The sequence below is a fragment of the Gossypium raimondii genome, chromosome 11 (genome assembly GCF_025698545.1).
Source record: "Gossypium raimondii isolate GPD5lz chromosome 11, ASM2569854v1, whole genome shotgun sequence".
In the NCBI taxonomy this organism is placed as follows: Eukaryota; Viridiplantae; Streptophyta; class Magnoliopsida; order Malvales; family Malvaceae; genus Gossypium; species Gossypium raimondii.
The window spans coordinates 4,584,782-4,601,919 of record NC_068575.1 but is presented as its reverse complement, the minus strand read 5'-3'; the positions used below and the strand labels follow the sequence as shown (position 1 = coordinate 4,601,919).

Below are 17,138 nucleotides of genomic sequence, written 5' to 3'. Positions count from 1 at the left end.
ATTGGTATCAATTTTACATTTTATTTTAAAATAAAATTTATTAAAAAATCATATTTTTACATTTAATATATTTTTAATTCCAAAGACAAGAATTTGAAGATAATTGAAACAACTAAGCAAGCAAAAAGCTAACCAAGATATAAAAAATTAATAAATAAATTATGAGCTGATAAAAGTTAATAAAAAATTTGATTAAGGTGGACAAATTTTATTACCATGGGTGACAGTGGTTACAAAGACCCAAAATTTTTTTTTTTAAATTTAACTCGAGCAAATATATTCGATTCGATTCGAATTTCATCTCACTCGACTCGATTCGAGAAAACTTCAAATAAAATTAGGATGATAAAATGAGATTCGAAAACTTGATTAACTCGAAAATTTTCGATTCGATTCGATTCGATTCGATTCGATCGAATGCTCACCCCTACTTCTATCTATATATATTTGAACAAAAATATTTTTAATTAAAAATTAAATGTATTCATATATCAATTCCAATGAAATTTCAATAAAAAATTTTGCGTACACCAACCTAATTTGAATTAAAGACTTTTTTATTTATTTAAAATACAGAATACTGTCAAAAAATTTAAATGTCATTTTTGTATTTAATATTTTTATATTTTATTTTACTCGATAAAGTTATCATGTTACGTGGACACCAACTGCATGCTCTTTTTTCTTTTTCATTTTACAAGATTATTTAAATTTAAATTTAAATATGGTTTAATTTTTATATTTTTATAAGGTTATTAATTAGTACAAATAATGAATATGATTAAATTTTTGGTTACAACATGACTCAAAAGAGAAGAAAGATTTTGGATTTCCCAGTCACCTGAAGCATCCTTTCTAGGATGTTATATATTAAGGTAATTGAACCCACCAGGCATTTCAACATCTTCAACATTTCCTGTTCAAGAACCAAAAGCCTCGGTTGAAGTTTGATAATAAGAGAAGTTAAAAAAGATAGATATCAAAATTATATATAAATTGTGATTTAATGTGTAATTGTATACATGAATTTTAATTTAATTTGTAATTATATACGTGTAACCCTAATTGTGGTTCGATGTATATTTAAAATTTTAATTTTGATTTAATCATGCACATCTTAAAAATAAATATATCAATTTATTTTTAAATTGGATAAATTTAATTATTCATGTATGCAATATATAAATATAAAATGATGTTAAATCAATAATTATGTAAATAATTTACAAGAATTATATCAAATCAAAATTTTATGTATAAAATTGCATAAAATTAAAATACACTTTACTTATAATTTTAGTATTTCAAATGTCAAAATTATTGAATGTGACTTTCGGTTTTTGACTGAATCAAATGAGCTAATTAAGCCTTGGTTTCAAAGGAATACGAATTTTCTGGGGAGAAACCAGACAAGAGAATTATACAAATTTTTTTCTAATTTGTGGAATCTCTATTCTGCAAATATCCAGAAGTCAAACTAACTGGATAAAGATCAGCAGCAGATGTAGAAGAATTGGTCCATGGCCCATCAGCTAACATACTCCTTGTTTGGCTAACATTTGTATCATCTTCTTCAAGTTTCCGATACAACTTTTTCATAATCTCTGCACTCATTTGACGATTTGAAGAAATGCTTGAATCTGTGAGGTATTCGTGAACTTCAGCCTTGCCTTCAAGCATGCTCACTACCGAAGACATTAAAGGCCTAGCTGAAGAAGTGGGATTTGTGCACAATAGTGCAATGTTGATCATTGCCATGACTTCATCTGTGTTGCAATCTGAGCCAATCCTTGTATCAACTAATTCCAACAAGTTCCCATTCTCCTTCAAAACATGAGCCTATAAAACACACAAAATTTAATTGCCACATTCAAATTCATAATGGAAGAAAGAATGAGAACTTAATTTACCCATTCAAGGAGAATGAAAGGTTCTTGCTTTGGGCGGCTTTTAGTGTTGCACCTCCCGCTAACAATTTCGAGAGCCACTATCCCAAAACTATAAACATCCGCTTTCTCTGTCAAATGGCCATGCAATGCATACTCAGGAGCCATATAGCCACTGCAAATTTAACATCATCAATTAAATACAGCTTCTTATAGGTTTGACATCAATGAAGATTTGAGAATGAATCTGAAAAGAGACTTACTAAGTTCCTGCAATTCGGGTACTAATGTGGGTATTTTCTTCTTCATCAAGCTTGGCCAAACCGAAGTCAGATATTTTAGGGTTTAGATTCTTATCAAGCAACACATTAGTGGCCTTTATGTCTCTATGCACAATCTTCAACCTTGATTCCTCATGGAGGTAAGCTAACCCTCTAGCTATACCAATGCAGATCTTCATTCTTGTTGGCCAGTCTAATGTCAACTGAGACTCTTGTGTCCCTTTTCATTACCAAAATAAAAGGAGTAACTCAGATACACACATACACAAACACATATTCACATACTTCACATTCGTGTTAGAACAAATAGACATTTGTATGGGGTTTGTACCAAATAATGCCCGAGCAAGGCTGTTGTTTTCCAAGTACTCGTATATAAGCATCAATTGATTTCCTTCAATGCAACAGCCGTACAACTTTACCAGATGAGGGTGTTGTAGAGCTGAAATCATGCCAATCTCAGTCACAAACTCACGGTTTCCTTGTTTCGATCGAGCTGATAGCTGCTTCACAGCAATCACTGTGCCATCTGCTAGAGTACCCTGCGTTTGAAATGAAAAAGAAAACAATGATTACCAGGTTCTATAATGAACAATTTACCTACTGGAAGTGTTGCATATGATTACCTTGTAAACGGGACCAAAACCACCTTCTCCGATCTTATTAGAAGCATGAAAATCGTTTGTAGCAGCTTTAATTTGCCTTAAGGTAAAGGAAGTTGTCTGCAACTCTATACCTTTTAGATCTGTGGAACATGTTAATCCAATTAGAAGGGATGGCAGGGTTTAAACTGCGATCACAAACGTGTTTTTAGTCGCATAACATATGAGATTATGATCAATTGCGATGAATATCAATATAAAAAAAGAACGGAAAATCGCAAAATAAAGGCGTTGCGCGACTGACGTATGCAACAGAGTACAATGATATTCTGCCTAAATACCTTGTTCCAAAGTACTCTTCTGTTTTAAACAGCCCTTCCACCAAAGAATGCCTAAAATCAACAAAGCAGCAAACACTGCTCCGCCCACAATACCGACCACTGCAGCTGTCGCAATACCACCGTCGCTTTCTGATGGAGGTTTATAAGCTGTTTGGAAACATTTTCTTATAGCAATTAGTAGCAAAGATGACATGAAAATATTTGTTGGAAGCATTATATATAGGCGTGCTATAACAAAAAAAGAGTCAGTTGAATTGAAAACTTACTAGGATCTAAAATAGATATTGCTGAGATAAGAGGACCGTAAATGCTTCTCTCCGGTATAGAAGTTGTCCCTTTCCCGGCCCATTGGAAACGGATCTCCAAAGTGCTATCCGTTACATTTACAGTGAAGTTTTTTACTTTTGGTATGCCTGCCCCTCCAGCTTCTTCTTCAATATTGAAATCCTTCAGCTCCTGCTTTCCCTGCAATTATTATCCCTTCCATTTAACACTACTTTCCATGTAAGCACATGTTGTAAATCAATATTTGTGTATGTATATATATAAAATTCAACACTCTAACAGAATCAGGATAACATACTAACAAGAATGATACTAAAAATATACCTGAATGTAAACATCAAATATGCGTCTCCCCAAGCTGCTATAATTTCGATCATTAGTGAACTGAATCTCAGCGAAATGGAGGTTTACTGAGTAAGTTGCATTGGCGAGACAAAATGCATAGTATGTCAAAGAGCTAGGCGCAAGCCTTGCACTTTCGTAGAGTTGTTTTTCATCGCCATCGACAGACACTTGTCTATTGTCCAAAACTAAGATGTCGTCGGGGCGGTCATCGCTTAGAAAAATTCCGGTGCTGCTAAATGCCCAGTTGGTACTTCGGTAAAATGTCGAAGGCCCGGCTCCATCGTAATCGGCTTCATAAATGGTGTCATTAACAGTTATTTCTCTCCCTCCACAGTTTATATGGACAAATTGCAAAACTGAGGAAATAACAATCAACAACAGTTTGAATAAAATAATTGAGTTATATTATTAGTGCATCAAATATATATAAATACTTACGTTCTGATGGGCAGGTAATTTGGCTAGTCAAACATGGAACAATTCCCCTGATAAAACAATTATAAAGTTAGATGAAAGACAAAGACTTAGTTTAATGATTGTTGTTGTCTTAATACTTACGTGTTATTGACTCTTGCAATGCTTGAGAACAAGTTCCTACAGGTCGATAATGGAGGAAAAATTATAACAAAAAAATGATTGATATTTTATAAGAAAGATGCAGTAATGAAGTTGGATGAGGAAGTTGTCGTACACGCTATTTTGTCGGCAATCTGATACACCTGTGTTTGTGAAGTTGTTATAAGAAAGATCCCTGCATTTAGAGTATTATTTTCAATATCTAGCAAGTCACTGATTAATCCCTTTTATTTGTATGTTCACTAAGAAGATAGATGCCGGACGCGAGTTATAAAACTACTTCATATACAGCGAGAAGATCAAATCTTTAACTACTAATTAATGTAGGAGAATCAATAAATAGTAATTAAATATCTTTGTGCAATAATTTTGATTTTGGTTAATCAAACTATAATCAATGAGATTGAGCATTTAAATAAGAAAGAGAATCTTACACTTTTTCTCTTGTATCGAGTATCCATTGAGGGACTGATCCATTAAAATTGTTTCCATTTAAGAACCTAATAAAATCCAAATGAGTATATAAATAAAGAAAATGCAATTTACACACTACAACTAAAAGCCATATCCTTACATATTATCGAAATCAAGATTAGAAAGCTCATCTGGAATTTTTCCACTAAGTCTATTAAAGCTGAGATCTCTGCAAGAAAATTTGTAAAACGGGTATTAAACCACACGTAAGTCTACAATCAAACTGAACTTGAACCTCTCAAAAGAAAGTGTAATTACTTACAATATCTTTATGGATGTAAATGTCCCAAAAGAAGCAGGTATCTCTCCAATGAGATTGCAACTCCTCAACATGCTATAATTCAATCACAAAATAATTCCATTATTCTTTTAGAACTCCACAATATCTCATAACTTCCAAAAATCTTTGCTTTATTCCAGAGTTCATGCTTACAATCTATCCAATTTAGGCAAAGTGGCATCGATGACCAATTGTGAAAAAGTTGTGTTAGCTCCATTCAAGTCACTAATTATTCTGTAAAACAATATCAAGAACCATATACAAACATAAATAAGAAATTAAGTTGTGTTTATTTTTATGTAATGAATATTGTCACCACCTTTTAAGATCATTGGAGCTTACATGTATTCTAAGTTTTCTAAAGTAGCATTAATGGATGGAATTGGCCCAATCAAACCACTTGCCTCTATATATCTGTCATTAGGAAAGAAGAATTCATTTAATTGATTAATAAAATAAAAATATTTCTAATGAAAATATAGACTTACAAAATGCATCAAAATCTTATAATTATAATTCTCACATCTGTTCAAGATTTGTCCAATTTCGGAATATGAAGTCAGGAATCTGTCCTGTAAAGTTGTTGTCACTAATCCGACTGTTGAGAGAACAAAATTATCATAACTATGGCATATAAAATATATTAAAAATTCCAAATGATATGTATAATAAGAACTTTATTTGAAGATATATTCAGACATGAGATATATAAAATATTCATTCGTATATGGAAATTAGAATTGCTTACAATTCCTTCAATGAAGTTAGGTTAGCAAACATTTCAGGTATTTCACCAGTAAAATTGTTGGAACTAAGATGCCTGAAGAAACCAGTAAATAGATATTAAATAATTTATATAATAAAACTACTGCATGTAATGAAATGAAATTCAGCTGGAATTAAGAAGAAACAAAAAAGTCCCTCTTACAGTCGCTCAATTTTGGGTAGATTCCCTAGTGCTGCAGGCAAAGTTCCTGAAAGACGATTGTTCTCAAGGACTCTACACAATGATGTTTCAATAAATAAATTTAATTATCCATTAGACCTTCATTAAAAAATGGAAAAAAAATTATGTAAAACTATAAAAGAAATTGCCATAATATAACTCACAAGCTGGTAAGATTTCTGAGATTTGCTAGTCCTCTTGGGATTGAACCTGTTAATCGATTTCCAAGAAGTGAACTGGAATACAACAAATCTTTTGCATTTAGCAACATTTACATATACATGCGTACATATTGTAGTTACGAGAAATTATTTCAAAACCATGAAAGATATATACATACAACCATGAAAGAGAAAGTAGGAGAAAACATACATGCTGACGAGTCGGGTAGCAGAACCCCATTCTGAAGGAATGGTGCCATTAAGATAGTTGCGAGTTAGGTCACTGTAATAGTAGTTTTAAAACAACAAATTAGTAGATATATAGTTGCTGAAAAACAAAGAATCTTCATTTATATATATCAGAATGGAGGAACACTTGAAATGTGCTTACATTTCTTGCAAGTAAGGGAGACTTGTCAAGTTTAGTGGGAGAGTCCCCGAGAGATTTTGAGCCTTAAGCAATCTGATACAGAAACTAAGTTAGGGGTCTGTTGCTAAAATCTACAATAAAAAAAATTCACATTCAGAATCAATATCTGCTTGGTAAAAACTCGGTACTCAAAAGTCATAATTTTTTAACATTAATCATCTTTTTAATCTTGTTTAAAATCGTGAATCTACATAATACAGAGAATTAATTATCAGATTTGTTTTAGTAAATATTTTGAAAAATTAAAATATTTTTAGATAAAAAATTTGAGATTCTTTTGAAAGTTAAAAAATCTTAAGCATTTTTTATTTAGTTTATAAGGATTAAAATATTTAAATTAAAATTTTTAATTCTAAGAGATTAAAAAATCATATTTTATTTAAGTAATGGAGCGAAGATCCTGCCTGCTTCTGGATCTCAAGCAAAAGGAAAAATCTAAATAATTATTATATGTAAATTTCAAATTAAGCTATTAAAAGAACATTTATATTAGTCATATAATAAAAAGCAAGTATATATATATGTTGGTTATTATTTGAATAATATTATTTTGAATTAATTAATGAAATAAAATTATATTGTATATCGAATATAAATATAGTACAAATATTTTAATTATGATTTTAATTTTATTATTATTAAAATTATCAATTTAAAATATATCATTTTAATATAATATAAATGTTCTAATTATAATTCAAAATTTTTATCATATTTAAATTATTAAATAAATTAATATCTATTAATTATGTTCAACATTTTAATTAATGTATTAAAAACCAATTACAATAAGTATAAATATATTATTTAAATAAAATGTTAAATACATAAAATCAAGTGCTACTTCTGTGACATTTAAGATTTTAGAATTAAGTCATTACTCGACTTAGTCAAGTTATTAATTTTTAATTCGCCAATTCATACGATCTAATTAAATAAATAAAAAGTAAAAAATCAATTCAAACTATAGTCACTGAATCTTGAGTCAATTAATTTAATACAAATATCTAAATCAATAATTTAATTCGATTGAATTAATCCATTTTAAATAAGTATGATGAAATTAGTCGTAGACTGAAAAAGCTAATATATGTATATGCGTGAATATGTATTAACAATAAAGTAAAAGGCTAAAATTGGATAGTATCTTGTTAAGGCATTTTTCAGAAGAAAGAGACATTGGCGGCCAACGAAAGGTTGGACCGACATGCGATGGCGATTCCATTGAATAGGCAGCAGTGGCTCTTAAATTAATTGTCATCCACTTGCCACTCCTGTCGGCTCATTTCATGGACTTTGATTTGACATTTATTGCATTGAAAATATATAAAATAGTTTTAATAATTTATTTACATTTAAAATCATTAAAGAATTGATGAGTGGAATTGGATTTCTTTTAATTGTAATTATATAGAATTGGTTGTTATTAATTTATTAATTATATAGAAAAGGTTGGACCGACATGCGATGGCGACTCCATTGAATAGCCAGCAGTGGGTCCTAAATTAATTGTACTAGCTTGCCACGCCTGTCAGCTCATTTCATGCACTTTGATTTGACATTTATTGCATGAATAATTAAATAATAATATCTTTAAAATCATTAAGACATCCTATTCGCTTTCATTAAAAGAATTACATAAAACCGTGCAAGCAAGTAGCTCTCATAAATATTATTTAACATTTGTACGTGTTTAGAAAATTCAAAAGTCGTCATAACCCATTCAAAAAAGGAAATCTTGAACAAAGACAAAAGATTTAATTGAGGCTGCTAACCAAAATTATACAGATTGTACTCTCGTAACCTCTTTAACCCTAAAACATATTAACAAATTATATGAAGTTAGTACTTGTATTTCTATAAAATTTGAGATTCAATTTTTTTATGTTAAAAGTTAAAATTTATTTTTTTATTTTTAATTTTAATATTTGTAGTTTAATTATTATAATTTTTGTCACATGATAAACATAAGCTAAGAAATATAAATTATGTTTGAGAGGTTACTATGTGCTCCTACCAGATTGGCTAGAAATAGGGGCATAGTTAGGGAGGTTGGTCGTGCCCTGACCTCCCTAAAATAGAAAATTTTTCATTTAAGCCCTTTAGATTATTTAAATTTTAAATTAATAAAGGTAAAATTACACTTTAACCCCACAAAATTATAAAAAATTAATTTAATTCTTTAAAAATTATAAAGATATAGACTATTCAAATGGTGAAATTACATTTCTACTATCATAAAAATTAACATTTAATTTTGGCCTTCCCTAAAATAATTTCTAGCTTCGTCCTTGGCTAAAATGTCACAGTAGCACAAACTAATGGTACTAGTGTAGAGGGACTAACCTGATTGATGAAATACATGTTCAGGGATCAACTAAGTTCAAAAAAGTTTTAAGGACCAACTAGGTACAAATGGACAATTTCAAAGACAAAATTATTATATATCTCTATCTCATATTTGTATCATGCCTCTCTCTCACTTTTAGTAAACTTTAGATGAGATCTAAAACTATATATAATCCATGAATAGATGTATCAAGTTTGGTCACAACTCAATGATGGATAAATTTTCATTATAATATGTATATACTTACATGCGAACCACATGACAGATGGTGTTATTGTTGAAGGAGCAATCACAAGTAACATTATTAGCATAATAACGTGTGGATTGGTTCAACCAAGTATCGCCTTGATCGCATGGATTAATATTAAAGTTCCAGTCTGTCTTCCCCAATGTGTTACCAATACTTCTCAAAGCTTCCACTATAACAAAAGAAAAAGGGTACTGAAATTTATTAAAAAAAATAATTAAGCAAATCAAGCTTCTTTGTAGAGTAATATTATGAATTACCTTCACCATTTGGAAGTGAAGCTCCATTTGTAAGCGTTGTGAGGCAACACACTATGAATATTGAAGCAAAAAGGAGTCGATGAATGAACATGTTGGAGGATTTTTGGAGAGGGATTCTAGAGCTCCTTTTTGCTTGATTTGAATGAACACAAAATGGATTGAAAGATTGGGTTTTTCATAAAGATATTAGACTATGAAAGTTAGGGAAGTTTCTTTGAAAATGAATCAAAAAGCAAGAGGAAGAAAATTATCTGGCCGCCTATGGAGAAAAATGGAAAAAGAGAGGTAGAGTTTGAGATATATGAAATGTTCAATTATTGTAGTGTGACTGGATGTTTTGTATGACTTTGCAAATGAAAATACTTTATTATATTAGCAAGTTGCTAAAATATATATCTTGCATGGGAGGTCCCATACTTCTACGTTGAAGCCGAAAATGTTTATTAAGAAAAAAACTAAATGTTTATGAATAGGGCCAAAATTTAATTTGAGAAATAATTACATACTCATATTCAATTTGAGTTGAATATTTTTAATATTTGATACATTATTAGAAAAATTAATTTCATAAGAAAGGTTCAAATACTATTGGTATATAAACAAATTTTCTTTAAAGTATTTTTAAATTGATTTTAAATTGGAGCTTGTTGTTACTTCTTGTTGTTTATTTGCTGAAATACAAAACTATAATGAAAGTATTTGATTGTAGTAGTCACTAGGACTTGGCATTAAGAAAAATCGTGCAAATAAAATAAAAATAACATAGAGGTTTATTTACACAATTCGATTTCTCGATATTTGCGGAGCCTAGTTTAGTGAGTAATTTCGCTATCTTTGAACACGAATACAACAAATGATTCACACTCCACTCTCCAAGTATAGAGAAATCATATTTGTACCTAAAACTATAATAATCCCCCTTGAGAACTTGGGCATCATACACCCTCAATAATGTTTACAATATTAATTTGCTCTCTCATAAAACGTCTATTATTTAATGGATAGATTTGAATGCACTCAATAAACTTTTATACAAAATCTATACAAGCCTCTCATCATATATTTAATTCGCTTGCTAACATTAAATTTAAGTGAATACAAAGTAACTTCTTAAAAATAGCTAATACAATCATAATAATCTAAATACAATCAATCGAAAATATGACTTCTAAATAGCTACATAATCTTGATCAATCCCCCACATTCCAAGGATTGATTTGGTTCACTTGAATCCAATCTAATCTCTAAAACCCAAAGATTTGTTTCCATAGAGGAATTAGAAAACAAGTATTATGATTAGAAAAATACAACAAACAAGAAAAGTAAGCTGAAATGTCATTTAACCAGTCTGCCTTTTTCAATAGTATAGGGGTAGCAGATTTATACATAAATTGGTAATAAAGAGGATAAAGTTAGTTAGCTGAAATAATCAATTCTACAATTAACCAATTCTACAGCTCAGCAAAAATGATGAATTATCCAGAACCTCAAATCTGATCAGGAACAATTTTAGAATATGCTAACAAGAGGACCAAAATTTCTTCAAAACAATACATAACCACGATTTTCTTCATTAAATAATTAAAGCAAATAAGACAGTTTTAACCACCTCAATGACAATCTATAGTTGATACCATAAATGTCACTCATAAAATCAAAACGATAAACGAATAGCTAAATCAACACCCAAACCGCCCCCCCCCCCAAAAAAAAGCAATCAATTTCATTAAACATTAGCTAAAGCTCTAAGATTTAGAATCTCAATCATACGCCCAAAGCACCGTAGAAAATGAATCCAAAATAAAATTAAATTTAGTCCTCAATCGTTTGAACTAATAGTCAACACAAGAGGGCAATGATATGATAAATGACGTAATTAATATTAGGGTGATAGCATGAGAATGTCTATTGACTTGCAAAAGTTTTACATTCCAACTAGCTATTATACATACATACATACATACATACATATATGAATAGTAATTGAATTATTGTTACCTTCAAAAACAAATTGAAATATTTTTATACTATAGTATTTGGTAGTGGAGAAATAGTTGACTTGTCTTTCGGTTGTGTCTGGAAGCTAGATTTTTCCATTTAGGAGAGCTAAGCTCCACTTGAATTATCAATAAATTAATTTCATTCAAAGTTGGCTTTAAAATATAAATATCATTAAAAATAAATTTATTTTTTAATATTTCAATAATTATAGGACCTTATTTATACTTGAAGGATTAAGCAGCTTGGTAGGCCCGATCTTGAATAAGGAAATTTTAATTTTGTGTAGGCACGATCTGGCTTTAATTTTTATTTATTAATTATTTAAATTTAATTCTAAATATATAATTTGTTTTAAAATTTTCATATAAAAATAGTGAATTTTGGTTGATAGGTTGGGTGAAAACTTAAACCAAATATATTCATAAAAAAACTATATAAACGTAATTTTGATCGAATGGTAAAATAAAAATCTAAAAAAAACAGAGATATGGTTTTTTTAAATTAAAGAGATGCGAGTTTAAGTACTTTGGTTATATCTGTTTATTTTTCTATATAAAAATATAAAAAAAACACTCTCAATATAATACAACTTATTTTATAAAATGACATCAATTTAATAAGAGATTTTATGATAAATATGGATTTGAAAAGGTGGAATTACATACAATAAGAAAAAATTAAATTAGTTCTATAAGTTTTTATGTTCTTTTGTAATCGATAATTTAAATTTGTTTAATTCAACCATTAGCGTATTTAAAGGTTGAATTAATTGTTGGAACAATAGTCCACAATTTAGGAGAGTTTTGAATAAAAAAACTAAGCCCCAAACATGACCCAATTAATAGCCCAACACTCAAATATGCCCCATGTTAAATTCTATTTATTTTTAATGACAAAACTATGGCAGATTGGGTCTGCCTTTTGGGTATTTTCGTTTTTTCGGGCAAGCAAATATTCGGCCATATTTTTGATCATTGTCCATTGTTGTGTAAATTTAAAATTTAAAATATGTATTGATATATATATATATATTATTGTAAATAGACATCTTTTATCAATTTGAATATTATGTATGTGATAATTATATTAGTCTAACGCGGGACTGTAATACTCATACCCGAAAAACATGGCTCGCTTGAATTTCTGAAGTGGTTTGTGCATCATATGTTGGAGTTGGCCTCGTACCTGGAAGCTTCGGCAACGGTGCTTCGAAATTAAAAACCTGAAGTGTTTGCCTTATAGATGGTCTTAAATGCTGGTCTGGATGGACGCACCACAGTCCAACCATTAACAAGCATTCCATTTGTTTAGCATCAAAGTTCATACATAGTTTTGGGTCAGCTACATCAGGCAACCGTTGGCTTCCATAAGCATTCCACACCCAGGTTACCAACGAAGCTTGAGATTCTTCATATTTGGGCTCTATTGATCTTCTGCCACATGCAATCTCCAATGCCACAACTCCAAAACTGTAGACATCCGATTCCTTGCTAGCCTTTCCCGATGAAACGCATTCAGGTGCCAAATAGCCCATAGTCCCAGCTAAATGGGTGGTTTGTGACGCTTTTGCATGATCCACTAGCCTAGCAAGTCCGAAATCCCCAAGTTTAGCATTGAAACTAGAATCTAACATAATGTTGCTCGCTTTGATATCTCTGTGTAGTACGCAATGGTCACCCTTTTCATGTAGATAGAATAGTGCTGATGCCAGGTCCTGCACAATTTTAAATCTCACTTCCCAAGTCAATAAGGTTTTACCTTTAAAAAGATGGGAATCTAGGCTGCCATTAGCCATGAACTCATAAACAAGTATAAGTTCTCCTTTTTCATGACACTGGCCAATAAGCTTCACAAGATTCTTGTGCCTTGATCGGCTAATAATCTTCACTTCAGATGCATATTCCTTAATTCCTTGCTTAGAGGCCTTTGAAATCCGTTTAACAGCAACATAAGTATCCAAGTCCTTCAAGTACCCTTTATAAACTACACCAAACCCTCCTTGTAATACCCAATTTTAGCCCGGGCTTACAATAATAAAATAAAGTCTAAGCCCAGTACAAAATTATATCATTTGACCTGATTGGAATGACCCATTACTTAAAAAGGTTGAAGGTCCATCTACAAGCTTATGGAAACATTATCTTCAAGGATATGCAATCTTAGATCTGATATATGCAATCTTAGATATGATATGCAATCTTGGAAGATATGATTTTGTAATCTTAGAGATTTAATTTGTAGATACCCTTTAATCTTAGTCGTTGATGTAATTGATCTGTACCGTTGGATTTGGAGAGGCTCAACTATAAATAGAGGCCTCTCCCTTCATTGTGGAGGGAGGAAAAAAATCAATAAAAAAAAGGAGAACGATTGGCAGTTTTTTAAAGGTGGCTTATTATTTTTTTTTTTACTTATTTACGATTTTAAAAAAAGGGAGAAGGTGATACCATTGCGAATTTTATTTATTTATTTAGCCCTAATAAAGTGACGCATTTCAAAGGATGGAGATATTTCCCCTTTCAAGCCCTATGAGTTATTCGCGCCTTTTAATTAGGCCTTCATTTTTTTTCCTTTAATTCTGTTTGGAGTTCAATTTAAATCCTTGTTAATTCAATGTGCTTGATTTCTTACACCACTATTTTTTTTAAATATATTTAATTTTGAATCTAATACTATTTTAATGATTAAGCTTAGTATTTTCCATTTTATTTTACGTTTTATATGTATTATGGCTATAAGTTTATTGAATTATATGTATATATTACCCTTTGTAAAAAATATAATGTATCATTATTTTGAAATTCAATATATATTACTATTATTTCGATTTATCACACTTTTTTATATTTTAGGTAAATTCAACATGATTTGTATAGAGTCTTTGATATCCCTATTTTGTAATATATTTTGAAATTCATTTTACATATTTATATGTCTTAAAGATTTATATGAAAATGTTTTTATACGATACTATTTTATATATACATATATAATTTGTAATAAATTATTTTATTCTATATATTATTGATTTCATATTATTTTATCTATTACCTTTAAATTCTCTCTTAAATAGGTTTATGTATTTTCTTTCAATTTATTTATTATTTATCATTCATTAGTGTATGTTTTGTTTATTTAATTATCACTTCATGTTGTATATTATCATTTATCACATTTTATTCGCTTAAAAGGCTATATTCGATAACATTCAAACATCAAAATCATTTTATTCAAACATTTTTAAAATTGAGATAATACTCGTATTTAGGATTTTCAAGGAAATTGAGCCCTAACGTATTGGGTTCCGATTTTCTTCGTTAAATCTAACGATTGAGAGTTGCTCATTAATCAAAAAATAAAATGAAAAGCTTGTTGTCGGGAATTTAATATGTTGTATCCTAACGTATTGGATGTGACGTATTGATTTCTCGAGACAAATATTTTTTTTAAAAATGATAACAAAGGAAATATTCCAAGTTTAGGATTTTGAGAAATTGTGCCCTAACGACAATGCGATTTCTTAAATCTTAAATAAATGGATATTCTTTTAAATTTTTATTATAAGAGTATTTTGGACTAAATCATTTTTGAGGAAATAGAATGTCGTGCCCTAACGCATTGGGTGTGACATTTTCTTTCTCTGAAATGGTAAGAGTCTTAATAAGTAACGTTTTTTAGTTTTTATTAAGGATCATATTTTTAAATTTTCGACATTAAGACACTAATTAATTAACTAGGTACCAATTTTGGGCGTTACGAGGGTGCTAATCCTTCCTTGTATGTAACCGACTCCTGAATCCATTTTTCTAAAACTCGTAGACCAAAGCTATTGTTTAGGTGATCCAATCACACCTCAATAAAAGATTGGTGGCGACTCCCAATTTTTGTTTTTTTAAAGTCGACAACTAATTTTAGTTTTTTTTCAAAATAAAAAATGGTTTCGACAGCTTGGCGATGCCACTGGGGACTAAAATAAGAGAGCCGAGCCACAAAGTTGATTAATTTCTGTCTTATGGTCGAAAAATAAATTTTAAAAAAAATTCATAAGATCCTTTTGCATTCATCATTTTCTTGCTTAATCAATCTAAGTATTTTAGTTATTTTTGCATTATACATGAGTTGAATGATTTTGTCCTTTTAAGTGGGAGTGAGAAACTATTTCTTCGTAAGGTTTTCACCTTCGTATAGGATAGTGGATTGCTTTCGGGATACATCGGTACCCATGCCTTCGTGAGATTTTCATCTCCGTATAGTCATAGGGAAAATGTGTTCCCCTGAACCGAACTTGATCTATATAAGCCTATAATGGATTTTTGGAGAGGGATTCTAGAGCTCCTTTTTGCTTGATTTGAATGAACAAAAAATGGATTGAAAGATTGGGTTTTTCATAAAGATATTAGACCATGAAATTTTGGGAAGTTTCTTTGAAAATGAATCAAAAAGCAAGAGGAAGAAAATTATCTGGCCGCCTATGGAGAAAACTGGAGAAAGAGAGGTAGAGTGGACACTTTAGTTTGAGATATGAAAATACTTTATTATATTAGCAAGTTGTTAAAATATCTTGCATGGGAGGTCCCATACTTCTACGTTGAAGCCGAAAATGTTTATTAAGAAAAAAACTAATTAATGTTTATGAATAGGGTCAAAATTTAATTTGAGAAATAATTACATACTCATATTCAATTTGAGTTGAATATTTTTTTAATATTTGATATAATATTAGAAAAAATTAATTTCATAAGAAAGGTTCAAATACTATCGGTATATAAACAAATTTTCTTTAAAGTATTTTTAAATTGATTTTAAATTGAAGCTTGTTGTTACTTCATGCTGTTTATTTGCTGAAATACAGAACTATAATGAAAGTACTTGATTGTAGTAGTCACTAGGGTTTGGTATTGAGAAAAATCGTGCAAATAAAATAAAAATAACACCGAGGTTTATTTACACAGTTCAGTTTTCTTATGTTTGCGAAGTCTAGTTTAGTGAGTAATTTTACTATCTTTGAACACGAATATAAAAAATGAGTCACACTCCACCACTCCCCAAGTATAGAGATCTCATATTTATACCCAAGAACTAGAATACTAACCTCCAAAACCCCCTTGAGAACTTAGGCATCAAACACCCTCAATAATGTTTACAATATAACTTGCTCTCTCTTATAAACTGTTATTTAATTAATGAATAGATTCGAATGCACTCAATAAACTTTCATACAAAATCTATACAAGTCTCTCATCATATATTCAATCCGGCTTGCTAACATTAAATTTAAGTGAATATAAAGTAATTTCTTAAAAATAGTTAATACAATCATAATAATCAAAATACAATCAATCGAAGATATAACTTCTAAAACAATTGCAAAATCTTAATCGATCCTCCACATTTGAAGGGTTAATTTACCCAATCTCTAAAACCCAAAAATTTGTTTCCATAGAGGAATTAGGAAACAAGTATCATGAGTAGAAAAATACAACAAACAAGAGAAGTAAGCTGAAATGTCGTTTAACCGGTCTGCCTTTGTCAATAGTAGGGGTAGCAGATTTATACATAAATTGGTAATAAAGAGGATAAAGTTAGTTAGCTGAAATAACCAATTTTACAGCTCAGCAAAAATATGAGTTATCTTTTTTCAAATCTTATCAGGAGCAATTTTAGAATAGGCTA

The 17,138-nt window shown here is 29.9% G+C and overlaps 2 protein-coding genes across 2 annotated transcripts; both read right to left on the bottom strand.

Annotated features, from left to right (window-relative positions):
- Positions 1-1,232: 1,232 nt before the first annotated feature.
- On the bottom strand, positions 1,233-9,780 carry LOC105761332 (probable leucine-rich repeat receptor-like serine/threonine-protein kinase At3g14840). Its single transcript, XM_052624127.1, has 24 exons — positions 9,465-9,780; positions 9,205-9,376; positions 6,569-6,640; positions 6,389-6,460; positions 6,181-6,252; positions 5,999-6,070; positions 5,819-5,890; positions 5,594-5,668; positions 5,413-5,484; positions 5,224-5,304; positions 5,053-5,124; positions 4,891-4,959; positions 4,751-4,816; positions 4,432-4,491; positions 4,299-4,334; positions 4,179-4,225; positions 3,720-4,096; positions 3,377-3,575; positions 3,111-3,257; positions 2,794-2,912; positions 2,499-2,709; positions 2,150-2,387; positions 1,911-2,061; positions 1,233-1,839 (listed from the first exon to the last, which is right to left on the bottom strand). Exons 1-24 carry the CDS (start codon positions 9,553-9,555, stop codon positions 1,435-1,437), a joined length of 3,048 nt encoding a protein of 1,015 aa, XP_052480087.1. The 5' UTR covers positions 9,556-9,780; the 3' UTR covers positions 1,233-1,434.
- Positions 9,781-12,576: 2,796 nt separating this feature from the next.
- Positions 12,577-13,559, bottom strand: LOC128034708 (L-type lectin-domain containing receptor kinase IX.1-like). Its single transcript, XM_052623523.1, has 2 exons — positions 13,542-13,559; positions 12,577-13,428 (listed from the first exon to the last, which is right to left on the bottom strand). Exons 1-2 carry the CDS (start codon positions 13,557-13,559, stop codon positions 12,577-12,579), a joined length of 870 nt encoding a protein of 289 aa, XP_052479483.1.
- Between the last annotated feature and the right edge of the window lie 3,579 nt (positions 13,560-17,138).

Bases quoted from the DNA above. Each gene is read 5' to 3' on its own strand.
- LOC105761332 (XM_052624127.1), bottom strand. From the start codon at position 9,555: ATGTTCATTCATCGACTCCTTTTTGCTTCAATATTCATAGTGTGTTGC. The intron at 4,492-4,750 runs GTAAGATTCTCT...CTCTAAATGCAG, and splicing joins CTCGATACAAGAGAAAAAGT to GGATCTTTCTTATAACAACT. The intron at 2,913-3,110 runs GTATTTAGGCAG...CATGTTCCACAG, and splicing joins GAAGAGTACTTTGGAACAAG to ATCTAAAAGGTATAGAGTTG.